At 40.7% G+C, this 16327-nt stretch overlaps 1 protein-coding gene across 3 annotated transcripts in view; it reads right to left on the bottom strand.

Moving 5' to 3' along the window:
• coro1ca (coronin, actin binding protein, 1Ca) overlaps positions 1-16327 on the bottom strand; it is a 43506-nt gene that overhangs the window by 13506 nt on the left and 13673 nt on the right. For all 3 annotated transcript variants that reach the window (XM_028577351.1, XM_028577352.1, XM_028577353.1), the window contains one exon: positions 5369-5565. In XM_028577351.1, coding sequence (XP_028433152.1) covers positions 5369-5565 — 197 coding nt within the window. The remainder of the gene's footprint in view (positions 1-5368; positions 5566-16327) is intronic.

Below are 16327 nucleotides of genomic sequence, written 5' to 3'. Positions count from 1 at the left end.
GCTGATGACACAGGATCAGTGTTCTAATATGTCTACAGCCGTAGTGATTAGGTCTACGCAAGTACTTTTAAATGTCTAAGACAAGATATTTAATGAATATCAGAGGGGTTATTAACGTCTGTCATCTCTTTGATAAGACTGAACCGAGTAGATATTGTATTCCCTGTGAAGGGTGGCCTTTTGTCCACAGTGTCTCCACATCTTCCTACTGTCTCCCCAGTGCATTGTAAACATCATGTGCCATTATAAAAACATGTATCAGCTTTGTTCTAAGGTTTGCTGCAAAAAGAAAGTCTGCTTTATTATTTCAAAACACTCAGGTTTCACAGTGCTGTATTAATGGATTAAAATATTGTGTAGTATTCCAGCAGTCCTACTGATTATCACATTAAATGAATTATTCTAATATGGCACTTGGATACAGCGAGTGACTGTGACAGAGACAACATCTGACTTCAACCCAGTTCTCTCATCTTGGCCGGTCTTCATATTTCGGCCTATCCCAGAATTCACATGTGTGCCGACACTGCATGAAGCAGCCAATGGCAAGGCAGGAAGGAAATGGTCTTGGAAGGCTGTCAGGCAGGGAGCAGTGAATGACCATATATGGTAAAATCTGCAGTCAGCAGGACTGAACGGCAGAGGCGGCAAAGGCAGAGGCAACTGAGCCGTATAGAGGTCTTGTAACACAAACTGACCAAAGTATGGGGGAAAGACCCTGGATATCATGCACACCCAGTGTATTTTTGTGAATAGAGACAGAGCGTAGCTTAGTTAGCAGCCAAACTGGTGTATGTGAGACAGAACAAACATAATTTGCACACACCCAGAGATTACTAATAGCAAAGGTTGAGCACTGGATGAATGGTGCATTGAGGGATTGAATCCAAATCAAACACACTCCACATCTGAAGCATTAACGTGGAACATGCCTTCTACATTAAGCAATGCACTGTGTGGTTGCGTTATGGCTGTAGTTTCGGTCAATCTTAAAAAAGAAAGACAAAAGAGGAAACGATGCTAACATTTGGCAAAATGACTAACACACAGTCAGCATGGAAAATAAAGATTGTGATGGCAGACAGTGTGGCATTTTATACAATGGCATGCTTAGATAAATCAAGTAAGAGATTTATAGTCCAGGGATACAAATCACAGCAACTGTAATGATTTACTGAGACTTCCCCTCCTATATGCCGAGCAGACCGAGAGGAATTATCAGGAATGTTTCATTGAACTCTTGCTAGCTGCTGCCTTCACTCCCACAGCTTCCTTCATATGGAAATCAGGGAATAAATTAGCAGGCATCCTGCTAAGAAAGAGAAAGGAGGAGATTGAAAGCATGAGGCAAGGGAATGACATGTGTTGAGCTGGACATCTGATGATCTCTCTATAAAGCCCTGTATTCTGACAGGAGAAAGCAACAATACTCAATGCTGTGCTGAGTCACGACGGCCTGTCGCACTAACCTCACCCTACGGAGTCACACAAAGACATGCTCCGTTGGTTGACAACTCAAAATGAGGCTCAGACCTCCGTTCAGGTCATAGATCCACAACATCAACCTCTGAACTCCAAGAGAGGCTTTTCCATGAGTAGGTTTTTCAGATTATAAGCAGAGGGAGTACACCCCTTTTTCTGAGGGCTCATCATTTCAATAATTCATCCTCCTACCATTATTGCGTCCCTTCAACAAAGACAGTGCTCAGTTGCATATGGCTTAATTGTGAAGGGGGAAGGAGCATCATCACACTTCTGCCTCCCCCCAGCCAAAGTGTGGTAATGACAAAGGGCTGCGCTGGGAGTAAGCATGGGACAAAGGCCCTGAGCAGCTGGCTGCCCACAGAGACTGGGAGCAACACAGCCTAGGCAGATGGGTTAGTCGGACAGATGCACCCTCACATTAGGGACGGTGAAGGGGTGGGAGCCAGGGTGGTGGTGTTTAGGGGATGTGTGCCCTTAAAAAACAAAAATGAAATGAAACCCAGGTGATTCAAACTGCAAGTGTCCTTCAATCAGGCACAGAGTTATATCCACAAAGCAGAGCGGTGTCTGACAAGGGCTAATAAAAAAAAAAAAGAAAAACAGGCACATTGTACAGTCAGTGCAATAACAAATGGGATTGCATACCAATTCAAGTAAAATTAGTTGAACCATTTTCTAATTAAGAGGCAACATCAGGAGCCTCGTTTATTCAGTTTCAGAAATGATCTCGGGTGCTGAGAGCAACTCTACATTACTGATCCACTGCAGTGCTGTCTAGTCTTACTGTTTGCAAGAACAGACTTGCCCCACTTATGGAGAATTGCATTGCCAGCTGAGGCTATACTGAGATTTCCAGATGGACCAGTTTTGTCCGAGAGAGAAAAAAAAAAAAAAAAAAAAGGATTGTGAATACCATGGCAATACATGCCAAAAATAGATGAAGTAGTTAAAGTGCTCACATTATGCTAATTTTCAGGTTCATAATTGCATTTAGGTTATATCAAAATAGGTTTACATGGTTTAATTTTCATAAAACACCATATTTTTGTTTTGCAGCTGCGCTTTTCACCCTGTGTGTTGAGCTCTCTGTTTTAGCTACAGAGTGAGGCATCACACTTCTATTCCATCTTTGTTGGGAGTCAAACACGTGCGCAGTACCTAGGTAAGAACTACAAGCCAGTCAGAACCAAAGCATGAGGGCTTGCCACGCTAGCAGCTAGGCGAGCATTATAACGTGTGTTACAAAGTGACGCACGTTCATCATGGAAGTAAAGGCTGGACTACAATAGAGCCGTTTGGAGCAGTTTGTGAACAGTGTTTTCTGTTGGAGATGGTAAATCCCTTTGGGTGGGCTTTTTCACTTTGTAAACCTATAACATGCATACAAAAGATAAATAACACAAAGGAAAGGGGAAAAGCCAAAAAGCATAATATGAGCACTTTAACAGAAAAAACTAGGGCTGTCAATCGCTTAACATTTTTAATCGCGATTAATCACATGAGTGTCCTAGTTAACCCATGATTAATTGCAAATTGATGACATTTTTTATCTGTACTTTAAAAGGGGATATTTTTCAAGTTTTTAATGCTCAAGTGGTATTTGAGCAAATAACTTTAGTCTTGTGGAGAGAACAATCTGGAAGGGCTTTGACACTTAACTTTCTACTCAAAACTACCCTTTCTTTATCCATTTCTGCTCAAGGAGCTTTGTTTCTGTTCGCCATCCAATAAGACTACAAAAGTCACAAAATTTAGCGAGAAAGTTGCATAGTTGGCAACATCGTCCACAACGTTACTGCTGCAGCTTCCTGATTTCACAAACTACGGAGCGAAATCACAGAACGTGTGTGCGTTAATCGCGTGTTACAAAAATTTGTGGCGGCATTAAAAGGAATTTGCGTTAACTCGTTATTAACACTTTAATTTTGACAGACATAGAAAAAACCTATGTCCCAGCTGACTTTCTGTTAAATATGCTAGGCTGTCAAACTTGGTTTGGTGGCAATACATACTGGTCACACTGTCCAAAGTATGTACATGTACATTCACAACATACTATTATTCATAAATAACATGGTATTCCCCGTTCAGCTCCAGTGTTTCAATGCATGGCCTGTTGAAATGAGGAAAACACACACAATCTGAAGGATTAGTCTGTGTCACGCCTGCCAACTTGAATGTGGGAAGATCTAAAAATGAAGAGGTTATTTAATCTCTCACTTGAGGAAATTGCATGAGGTTTGCTTTGCACATAAAGACCTCAGTCTCTCAACTTTTTAGTGAAAGTAGTGAAAGTAGACTTTGCTCAGTAGACACCATTTCTGTACTGGGACATGGCATGCAGAAGGCAGCTCTTGCAAGCAAGCACATAGAGGAGGGCAGGAGTGGGAAACTGGTCGAGCCTGCAGCCCATCTCCAGTACAAGCTCTGAATTGAATGAGGTGCTGAGAGGTGTAAACTGTGTGATGACAGGCCTAAGGATCCGGTCCCTTATGCCAGAGCCTTCTCAGATGACCTGGCAGTGTACTGGTGTACACTAATTACAGGCCCAGGTTAGATATGTCAACAGTATTGCAGTACTTATGTCACACAGTGTCAGGACCTGCCACTTCGCCATTGCTGGGAACTGCCAAATAGAAACAGCAGCCAGCAATTTACCACTATCAACCATAATGGCACCCAAGGGCTCACTAGGGGACATGCCAGAGCCCCCTGTTGGATTCGGTCTGATCTAAATTGCACCTTAATTAGTCCAATTATGATAGCAGGGTTAAAACAAAAGTGAGGGATGTATTCACCAGCTAACTTGTTTACATCTTAACACTCCTTAAATGCCGTTTTGTCCAACCCAAAATTATTTCTAGTTGGAGTGGAGCGATTCCTTTAAAGGATCAGGAGACTGTTCGCTCCAGGGCTTTGGAGTAGTTTCGGTTGTACACATGAGGGTGTGCAAAACAGCCCGCTGGTAAACATTAATCCCATGGTACACTAAAACGAATAGTTAGCAGTCCTGTTTGTAAAAGACAAAGCCTTCAATGCAAATTATTATTTACTGTACACAAAACATTTGCAGTTACTCTCAAAAATAAAGAGGAATCAAGAACTTTTGTTCAACGCTCTACCTTTTAAGTGCTTTAAGTTTACATTCATGTAGTCCAAATATGATCACAGAGAGCATGGCTTTCCTTGTCTTTGTTATTTCACTGACGTGAAGAAATTATTATTTCCACCCCATCTAAAAATATCCCAATGTAATATCTGTAACAAAAACATCACATGCTTAACTGCCTTTAAAAGACACACAATGCCTTTAAATGGTTAGCATTAAACCCTTTCATTGCACCATTTTCCTCAGAATAAAGAGAAAGGATATATCTGCTTTTTTGAAGTTTGATCGGTAAGATTTTTCATAACCATCAAAAAGCAAGATTGTTGAGATGGATAAACTATTGATCATTCACGTGTTCCTGGTAGCAAATATACAGAGAGATTGTAGGTGGAGAATATAATCTCAAAAATGTGTTATTAAACATAAATGTTCCTAAAGTTTTGGATAGAACAGACACCATACTGAGAATTTTGTCACTTAGAAAATGAAAGCGTCAATAAAGCACACAAAAATTCACCAAAGTAAGCCAAAGCAAGTAGCCCATTTCACCTAAAAATTATTAATGATTAACCAATTTATTGTTGTTAGGCACTCAGTGTGCACTACTGATGTAGCATAAAGAAGCAGTACATATACAAACATGCTTACACATCTGGTTTATCTCCATCTAATTGTTGAGGCCAGCCCTGACTGATGAGCTCTGTCCAAGTACACAATGCAGTGCTTTACCACTGTGGCATTAACTACCCTTAAATGATGCAAACTGAAACTTACCTTGTGAAGAGGGAGAACGAGGAAAGCTCCACCACCACTGGCCTCAATAATTAAGGCAACAAACTTGGGGTTGACTGCACAGAAGGAGCTGTCCCATGTGACCCTTGACACCCGGATATCATCGTAGCATTGGTCATTTTTCACCGCCTGGCCAAAGACGTGACGAAATTTGCTCTGCCGTACAACTCGTCTCATATCTGTGCAAAGAGGAAAATTTAACTGCTAGTTAGAAAGCAGCAGTTAACGGGTATACAGTGTGCAATATGAACCAATATATACAGACTACTTGAGCTACTTGAAAGACATGAGAACACAAACTGCTGCAAAGCTGTTACTGTAGTAGATCATACAGTATGTGAGCTTTTTTCCACAACACGTGTTTGACTCTCTCACTATGAGGGTGTTTACTAGTTGCTACTCCAAGGGTCTCCCTGGAATTTCTGGGCATCGCGGTGCAGACAGTTTCAAAGAAGAGTATTACCAACATATGTTGTAGCATGTGAATATGAATTTAACATCCTATTTTGGAGGGGGGGTGATGATGTGTGAGAATGAAGGTGCAGCATTATTGTTACATTCTTTAAGGAAAGTCCTTCCACTCTGACACAGACCTTTCTACATTTTTGCTTTACTAGCCTTAATTCATCGGATGGGTAAGAACCGAGGAATATGATCTTTTCAAGCCAAAAACACGCTAGTCCCCCTAACGATCTCTTATCTACTATCCACCATGTGGGTTCTCCTCACCCGTGATCACACAGCAAGCATGTAGAGTTCCTTCAATCATAAATTAAAAGCAGCAACACACCAACAACAAAAAAGATGATTTTTTTGGGGCTTTTTGCCTTTAAAATTTGACAGGACAGCTAGGTGAGAAAGGGGAGAGAGAGGGGGAAGACATGTAAGAAATCATCACAGGTCGGATTTGAACCCTGGACCTCTGCGTCGAGGCATAAACCTCAGTATATGTGCGCCTGCTCTACCCACTGTCCCAACCTGGCCACAACATTTTTCATTATGTTTGACAATCTTTTCTCGTGAGCACCTCCAACAAGGTACTTATCCCAAGAAAGTGGTAAATATGTACTCGTTACTAACCTACAAAAATGCAAAAACGTTTAATATTCAAAAGGGTTTTAAAATGTTCATATTTCACAAAGATGATGAACAACAAACCAAGTGCTTGATCATATTTCAATGACACTTTTCACTGCCCGTTTCTTTTCATCTTGTTGTGCCAGTTATTAAACAGTTGAAATACTAACACGAGTTATATGTGGCACACTTAGAAAGAGCCACTTCCAAAGGAATCTAGGACATACCCGATACAGAAACAGACGTTGTAGCTTGTTCAGCAAGACAAGAATCTGCTGGCAGACAAGAGTTTTGGAAAACAAGCCCATTCAAAAGCTCCAAGTCAAAGAGCTGTGCTTAAAATAACAGAGCACTTCCAAAGATAATGGAAAGCTGGCCAGTTACAGATAAACGACCAGAACCGAGGTCCAACCTAACCTACAACCTGAAGAAAGACAAATGTTCAAGTGTTCTTGATTTAGTAAAGCTCCTCAAATCTTTTTTGACACAGCACATGGTAACGGTTTCCCAGCTTGAATCACCAACATAATAAAAGCACAGTACAGGATGTGGGATATGTTTTGGAGGTGGATTTCCATTGTGTGTGTGAGTGAGAGAGTGTGTAAAAGAGAGCGAGAGAGAGAGCGAGAGAGAGCAAGAAACACTTGTATGGCTTGTTTCCGACAGGACAAGGATCATAACACAAGCAGGAAGTTCTTCCTGTAGGGATGTGGGAGTGTCCCAAAACACGTAAGTCATTACAACAGTTTCTTTTTGATGTCTCTAAACACAGACAGTGAGCTTAAAGACAAAGTGGTTCAAATAACAGTGAAAACTGGAAAATCCCCAGTTTAAGGAAGATCAACACTCAAGTGTCATAACATAAGATTTTCTAAATCCTCTTCTAAATATATCTGGATAAAAAGTGCATTTGTCTAGGAAACTGAATTTGATTACTCAAGGGCTGATGCAGACCAAGAGCAATGGACTGACATCCAATTATAGACAGTCTCCAAGAGTCCTGGTACATTATAGTAATGTAATTTTTTAAAAGGCAAGAAATTATACTTTGACAAAAGGTGTTTAAGGTAATATTATCTAATTTCACAGAATATAACAGGGTATCAGAAATCCTGGAGGTAAATTCAATACCTTTTAATACCATTTTTAATACCGTCTCAATATTTTTTAAAACCAACACGCCATTGAATTGCAGGTTTATACGGCAACACGTTTTCTAACCATTAAACAGAGTTTGAGATTTATAAAACTACACCCTCTAGTCCAATAGAATAATGCAGATAGGGAAAGTCAACAGAATAGATTGAGACTCACTGACTTTGGAAACATCTTGCAACCCTAACCCAGCTTGCATTTATTTCACTTTTAGAATAAAATTAATAGATGAAATAAAATGATAAATTAAAGCAGTTCAAAGAAACAAGCATTCACTGATGCCATTATAACCACTTCAAACTAAGTGAACCTTCTTCTGTATGTACAGACACCCAAATGTGTACACATGGAAAATATTCCATGAGGCAAGTGACATACAAGAAAACAGACATACGCACAGACAAGCAAACAAGCATTCACTGTTTGAACTTGTGATGCCATTATAACCACTTGAAACTAAGTGAACCTGTGATGTCATGGTAAGTGCTTCAATTGAATTGCTTTTTCTTCCCCATGAGGGAAAAAAAACATGAAAAACGTGTTCACTCAGCGTTTAGTTTTTGTTGTTAAACTGTGTGTAATATGAGCGGTGACGTTAAATCACCGGTTTCAGGTAACGGCACCGTCTGTTTGCTGGATGGTTTTAAGGTAACGGTCGGTAGCTAACATTATATGCCCGTTGACAGTGACGTTATTGTTCATATTTTGGCACAATCAATGTTTCTGACCTTAGTAGTAGTGGTCATAGTGACTGACAGTGTGATATGAAATGCTAAAAAGAACCTACACGCTGTTTTCAGGTAACGTTACTTTTTGACGTTCAACACCCCCACCCCCGCTATTGAAAACAATTCTAGAGGAAACACTGTCATCCATCACAGCATCTACATTGAGAGCAAGGAGTACATAGTAATTCCTCAAATAAAAACCGGTAGTCAATTAAAAGCCGGGCCTCTGATAGTGGCCGGGGGCGTGGTCAACACGGACAAATAAAGGCCGGTCTCAAATTAAGGCCGGGGAAAAAAAAATAGTGTGGATAATCTCCTAAATGCCTTTCATATAATATTAAGTCAAAAAAAAAAAATTCAAGTTCATTGTAATGTACATTTCTACCAATTTAATTTCACAGATTCAACAATATATTCACGCTTTTTTCCACACTTTGTTTTTCTGGATTATTGTCCTGACGGTATTTTAGTCAATGCGGCTGTATGTGTAACTCAGCCAAGTGTAGTTTGCAGTAACGTAGCGACAGGTGCCAATACGGTCTATGGTGCCAATAGATGGCAGTAGCTACATTGGATGTAACGCGGGTCTCATTTAATGCTAGCAGAGAATGACGGGCTCTGGTGTTATTGACGGACTTTTCAACAACAAAACGAGTTTTAAAGTATGCAGAGGAAAACTCGGGTGAAAAAGCTGCAAGAAATTTCGACATTGACCCCAGGAGAATGCGATACTGGAAGAAACAGAAGGATGAGCTGACAAGATTAGCCGACAAGAGCAGAGCACAGCTAGCTAGCTAGCTAGCTGGAGGTGGGAGGAAACAAGTAAACCTGGAGCTAGAAACCAAGCTAGCTAGCTACCTTCTGTAACGTTAATCAGATACTGGTGTGCTGCAAACCAGCAACTACTGTATGCTCTTACTGTAATATACCAGCAATATGTAGTACCTGTATTTGAAATAAATACCCGGTACATTTACAGGGTTCAAACTGACACAATGCTTTCCTTCTGCAGTTCAGGTAAATAAAGGCCCCGGCTTTTGTTTGAGGAAATATGGTAGTATATTTTTTCAGAACTTGTTCAAATAAATTAAACTTAAAACAAATAGTAAGGAAATTTGTGTTTGGTAGATTATTTCTCTGTGGTAACAACGCTTTCTGGCAATAAATCTTATACCGCTGGAAAGCCTGTTTAGTTCCCTTTCAAATGGTGCCCAATTTGTAACGAACATGCATTTGGGGGATGAGCAGCAGAGCTCAGTATGTGGGTTGCGCCGATGAAAAAACAGCTTCTCTTTGCTGTTGCTATTGACTCTTGTTTTGAGCTTCTGGTACCCCCAGGGGCTGACAATCAGGTGCCTGATTCTGCAACCAGTGGCCATCCCATATCTCCACAGTCTGGGACCAAACTCTATCCTCCAAGATGACAATGCTTGTCCCCACAGAGCGGGGTTTATCAGACACTACCTCCAGAATGTGGGAGTGGAGAGGATGGAATGGCCTGCCAACAGTCCTGACCTCAACCCCATTCAACACTTGTGGGATCAGCTTGGGCGTGCTGTTTGTGCCAGAGTGACCAACACAACCACGTTGGCTGACTTGCAACAAATGCTGGTTGAAGAATGGGATGCCATCCCACAGCAGTGTGTGACCAGTCAGGTGACCAGCATGAGGAGGTGCCAGGCTGTTGTGGCTGTGTATGGTTCTTCCACACGCTACCGAGGCTCCCGTTTGTGAAATGAATGAATTGTTAAATTGCCAATATGTCTTGTTTCTTCAAACTTCAATCATTCAATCCACCAAACGAGTCAATGGCAGAATAAGCTGTTTGGCATTGGCAGAGAAGATTTGGCAAATTTTTCATGGGCGCAACCCACATACTAAGCGCTGCTGCTTATCCCACAAATGCATGTTCCTTACAAATGGGGCACCATTTGAAAGGGAACTAAACAGGCTTTCCAACGGTATAAGATGTATTGCCAAAAAGCATTGTTAACACAGAGAAATAATCTACCAAACACAAATTTCCTTACTTTTTGTTTTAAGTTTATTTAGGTAAAAGCAATGACACTTCCACACTGTTACGAGAATGCACAAAACCACCTTGCACACTGAGACCGCTAACACATGTCCTTAATCAATCAATCTGAATAACCGACTTCTACGGTCCCTATACAATATTTTCTTACCAGCTGAGATGCCACCTGTCAACTGCTTTCCCTGGAGGAATGTTTGCACTATACTCTTCATCTGTGTGATGCACCACTCAGGATCTCGGTTCATCTTTGTGGGATACAAACAACTTTTAAACAAAGAAGAGCTGCTGCTGGCTAACAGCGGTCTTTGGAATCGGCTTTGACCGCAACTCTAGAAGACTTGGAGTTAAGCTTTTCTTTGAGAAAAGAAAGAACGGCACGGAAGTAATTCCTCAAAAAGTTAGATGTGTGAGGAGTTTTGCCGACCGGATACGGCAAAAGTTTAACATATCAACCTGCTATCAACTAGCTCCGCTATTTTCTTCGTTGCTCTGCTTGGTTGTAGCGTGCAGAGGGAATATGAAAGACAACCTTTTATCCCGCCCCTCAGATTGAGCCCTGCCAATGGTGAGCTCCCAGACCCAACATCTTGATGTGGGCTTGTCAGGCTAAGATAGGCTATCACCCGATGCGGGATAGGATATAGTATCACACAAACTTTACAAGATCAACTTAAATAGACATAATAAAACAAATGGACAACTCCGTTTGCAAAAAAATTAATAATTATTAATAAAAAAATTAATACCTCGTAAAATGGCGATTAATACCTTTTAATGGCCTTAATTTTTACTAATTTGATTTACTACCTTTCAATACTTTTTAAAACCCGGCGGACACCCTGATATAATCAGCAGCCAAGAATCATTACATAAATAGTTGCAATTACTTTTCAATGTCAAGTTGAGTCAAGTGTTGGGCAGATGGCGCTACAAGTAGTGGCGTTACTAGTTCAACTACAATTCTCCGTAGCCTGGTGGCATGGTCACCGTTTTCTGAATCAAATAGCTTTTCAGGAGCTAAGCTCTTTTATTAATCAAGTAGTACATAGGGATTAGTAAATGACCGCACAACCATACATGGACATGTATGTGCATCCAACAGAAGCGCTTCCTTATGACGTGACATCACGTAACAACCCGTGGGCTGATGCCTAAGACATCTTTGCTGCAGGTGAATGCAGACACGTAAGCTTGAGTTTACTTGATGGAAAGATGGCCAACTTAAATGTATAAATAAATACAGTACATTTAAGAGGGTGAAGATGGGGGGGGGGGAAAAATAAAAAATGAGGGAACAGAGGAAAAGTTTAGATTACTCTGAAATATTACTAAGTAGTTTTTACCAGCAGAAGGTACAACAAGTCAGTTAGTCAGTGTAGTGAAGCTTAATTTAATGTAGAATAACTGGTAGCTTCGGTCACTACATATTCCAAGTAGCTTGTCCAACACTGCAAAAATGGGAAAAGAAGAGTTGCTCCGTGATGGTAGTCTGGGGCAACACTCAACAAGGACAACTTTGTCATGAGGAGTGAGGCTTGTTTGCTTACCTTTGGACCTACAGATTTGTCACACAATCTGGGTGTAGAATAGAAGCTACATGTGAACAGACAACTAAATCAGCTACCTGTCTAGAGGGCGACTTAGTAACAGTTTCCTATGTCAAATTCCAGCAGATACAGCTGCAGGAGCTGCTTTCTAATATTGGAGGTTTGCAGGTTTTTAATCTGTTGATTACGGTGGCCGACAGGGGCAAACGCCCTGCAACTTCAGAAAACACATGCAAATAGACAAAACACAAGCAAATTAAGAAAACTACATTAATTTGACAACACATGTGCAGCATTCAGCAAACGCGCTGCATACACACAACCAAATATACAAACGTGCTGCAATTAAAAAACGATGCAAAAAGAAAAGAAAACCCCGAAAAAAGAAGCGATGCAAAAAGAAAAACTTCATTAATTTGACAACACATGCGTAGCATTCAGCAAACGCAATGCAAATACACACAACACAACCAAATACATAAACGCGATGCGAATAAAAAACGATGCAAAAAGAAAAGCACACAAACCCCGAAAACAAATGCAAAAGAAAAACGCTGCATCCAGATTCCACAACTGAAGTTCTCCAGGCCTCTAGAGGGAGCAGCTAATCAGCTGGATTTTCGACCCCTTTTCTGCCTTTTTATTAGAGTCGGGTATGGCTGCATAGTAAAAAGAGAACTCCTGTCTCATGCCCTTATTAATAAAATAATATATTAGTAATATACAGTCTCTGCTCCCGTCTCAGCCGGGAGGCTGGTGCCGTGCTAGAGCTTCAACTTTTCAAAATAAAAGCTCGCGTTTGGTCGGCTCGTCTTCCTTTGGTGTTTTGGTTGTTTTTGAACCAAACAGTACGGCAATCATGCTAATGAATACAATAACTTTTTCAGGGATCGATTACTTACAACACAATGGAGCAAGCGAAGCAGTTTTGTCTTTATGTGCAGGCCGGATTTAGGCTATTCAGTTTGATTGGCTGGTTTACTAAACAGGGAGGGACTATTTTAAATAGTCTATTTTTGTATTTCAAGAGCGTATTGCTCCACAATATGAATACAGATTGGTCACTTATTTTGTTGTGTATGAGAGAGAGAGAGAGAGAGAGAGAGAGAGAGAGAGAGAGAGAGAGAGAGAGAGAGAGAGAGAGAGAGAGAGAGAGAGTTCAATCTCAGAACGGTGTGCAACGGTGAGATCATAGACTGTAAATATTTAGTCTATGTTTGAGATAGCCTATGTTTTCTTTCGTTTGGTGGGTGTGTCTCGGCTGGGGTCACAGCTGATACTCAATCAGCAGAGTCTGTAAACGTGTTCGTAAACTCGTGGTAATAGAACATTTAAAACTGCATCAGTGTTTAACGTTGACGTTTGTTTAAGCCACATTAATTAAGAGGGTTTAATTTCCAGGTCCGAAAGCGCATCACTGAAGTGTAGACCTCCTCAATATTGTGATTATACAACAAAATAAGTGACCAATCTGTATTCATATTGTGGAGCAATTAGCTCTTGAAATACAAAAAAACGACTATTTATAACAGGGTATTTATATTTAAAAAACCAGCCAATTTACCGTGGGGTTTATCAAACTGAATAAATCCTGCCTGCAAATAAAGACAAAACTGCTTTGCTTGCTCCATTGTGTTGTAAGTAATAGATCCCTGAAAAAGTTATTGTATTCATTAGCATGATTGCCGTACGGTTTGGTTCAAAAACATCCAAAACACCAAAGGAAGACGAGCCGACCAAACGCGAGCTTTTATTTTGAAAGGTCGAAGCTCAAGCACCAGCGTCCCGGCTGAGACGGGAGCAGAGACAAATTACTAATATATTATATTATGTCATTAATAAGGGCATGAGACAGGAGTTCTCTTATTACTATGCAGCCATACCCGACTCTAATAAAAAGGCAGAAAAGGGGTCGAAAATCCAGCTGATTAGCTGCTCCCTCTAGAGGCCTGGAGAACTTCCGTTGTGGAATCTGGATGTAGCGTTTTTCTTTTGCATTTGTTTTCGGGGTTTCGTTTTTTTTATTCGCATCGCGTTTATGTATTTGCATCGCGTTTGCTGAATGCTGCGCATGTGTTGTCAAATTAATGAAGTTGTTTCTTTTTGCATCGCCTCTTTTTTCGGGGTTTGCTTTTTTTTTTTTTTTTTTTTTTTTTTTTTTTTTTAAATTGCAGCGTGTTTGTATATTTGGTTGTGTTGTATGTATATGCAGCGCGTTTGCTGAATGCTGCACATGTGTTGTCAAATTAATGTAGTTGTTTTCTTAATTTGCTAGTGTTTTGTCTATTTGCATGTGTTTTCTGAAGTTGCAGGGCGTTTGCCCCTGTCGGCCACCGTAGTTGATTGACCATTATTGTTTTGTATACAATATAGTAAATGTTACATTATGTAATCTTTAAGCTGTTCTTCTTATACAGTGGTGTGAAAAAGTGTTTGCCCCCTTCCTCATTTCCTGTTCCTTTGCATGTTTGTCACACTTAAGTGTTTCGGAACATCAAACCAATTTAAACAATAGTCAAGGACAACACAAGTAAACACAAAATGCAATTTGTAAATGAAGGTGTTTATCATTAAAGGTGAAAAAAAATCCAAACCATCATGGCCCTGTGTGAAAAAGTGATTGCCCCCCTTGTTAAAACATACTATAACTGTGGTTGTCCACACCTGAGTTCAATTTCTCTAGCCACACCCAGGCCTGATTATTGCCACACCTGTTCACAATCAAGGCATCACTTAAATAGGAGCTGCTTGACACAGTAAGGTCCACCAGAAGATCCTTAAAAGCTACACATCATGCCGAGACCCAAAGAAATTCAGGAACAATTGAGAAAGAAAGTAATTGAGATCTATCAGTCTGGAAAGGGTTATAAAGCCATTTCCAAAGCTTTGGGAATCCAGCGAACCACAGTGAGAGCCATTATCCACAAATGGCGAAGACATGGAACAGTGGTGAACCTTCCCAGGAGTGGCCGGCCGCCCAAAATTACCCCAAGAGCGCAGCGACGACTCATCCAAGAGGTCACAAAAGACCCCACAACAACGTCCAAAGAACTGCAGGCCTCACTTGCCTCAGTTAAGGTCAGCGTTCATGCCTCCACCATCAGGAAAAGACTGGGCAAAAATGGCCTGCATGGCAGAGTTCCAAGGAGAAAACCACTGCTGAGCAAAAAGAACATCAAAGCTCGTCTCAATTTCTCCAGAACACATCTTGATGATCCCCAAGACTTTTGGGACAACATTCTGTGGACCGATGAGACAAAAGTGGAACTCTTTGGAAGGTGTGTGTCCAAGTATATCTGGCGTAGAAGGAACACTGCATTTCATAAAAAGAACATTATACCAACTGTAAAATATGGTGGTGGCAGTGTGATGGTCTGGGGCTGTTTTGCTGCTTCAGGACCTGGAAGACTTGCCGTGATAAAAGGAACTATGAATTCTGCTGTCTACCAAGAGATCCTGAAGGAGAATGTCCGACCATCTGTTCGTGTACTCAAGCTGAAACGAACTTGGGTTCTGCAGCAGGACAATGATCCTAAACACACCAGCAAGTCCACCACCGAATGGCTGAAGAAAAACAAAATGAAGACTTTGGAGTGGCCTAGCCAAAGTCCTGACCGAATCCTATTGAGATGTTGTGGTATGACCTTAAAAAGGCCGCTCATGCTCGAAAACCCTCTAATGTAACTGAATTAGGACAATTCTGCAAAGATGAGGGGGCAAAATTCCTCCAGGACGCTGTAAAAGCCTCATTGCACGTTATCGCAAACGCTTGGTTGCAGTTGTTGCTGCTAAGGGTGGCCCAACCAGTTATTAGGTTTAGGGGGCAATCACTTTTTCACACAGGGCCATGATGGTTTGGATTTTTTTTCACCTTTAATGATAAACACCTTCATTTACAAATTGCATTTTGTGTTTACTTGTGTTGTCCTTGACTATTGTTTAAATTGGTTTGATGTTCCGAAACACTTAAGTGTGACAAACATGCAAAGGAACAGGAAATGAGGAAGGGGGCAAACACTTTTTCACACCACTGTACAACTGTCCTATTAACATACAGAGGGCAGCTTTATACAGCTCTAATTGTCTAGTATGTACTGTGTCTGAAGAAAATACCAGCAATCCTTGATGAGCAACTGTGTGTACCATATGCATGAGACAAGTTAGATGTGATGTGTGTCTGCCCTCTGGTAGAAATTTAATCCAGAATATCCGAATTGATAAACAGTATAAACCATTTTCCGTTACAGAGCTAATTTTTAGTTCCAATCAGGGATAGAAATTTAACTTAGCCAAGATTTATTTAGTTCATGCTGTCTAAAAATACTGGTCAAAGACTAGCAGCATTATGGGGGTGTTTTCAGCTCATCTCCCTGATCTTAATTTTCTTTTTACAATTTCA

Source organism: Perca flavescens, chromosome 5, assembly GCF_004354835.1.
Source record: "Perca flavescens isolate YP-PL-M2 chromosome 5, PFLA_1.0, whole genome shotgun sequence".
Lineage (NCBI taxonomy): Eukaryota > Metazoa > Chordata > Actinopteri > Perciformes > Percidae > Perca > Perca flavescens.
Note: the sequence above shows the minus strand (reverse complement) of the source record. Positions and strands in the feature narration are given on the sequence as shown.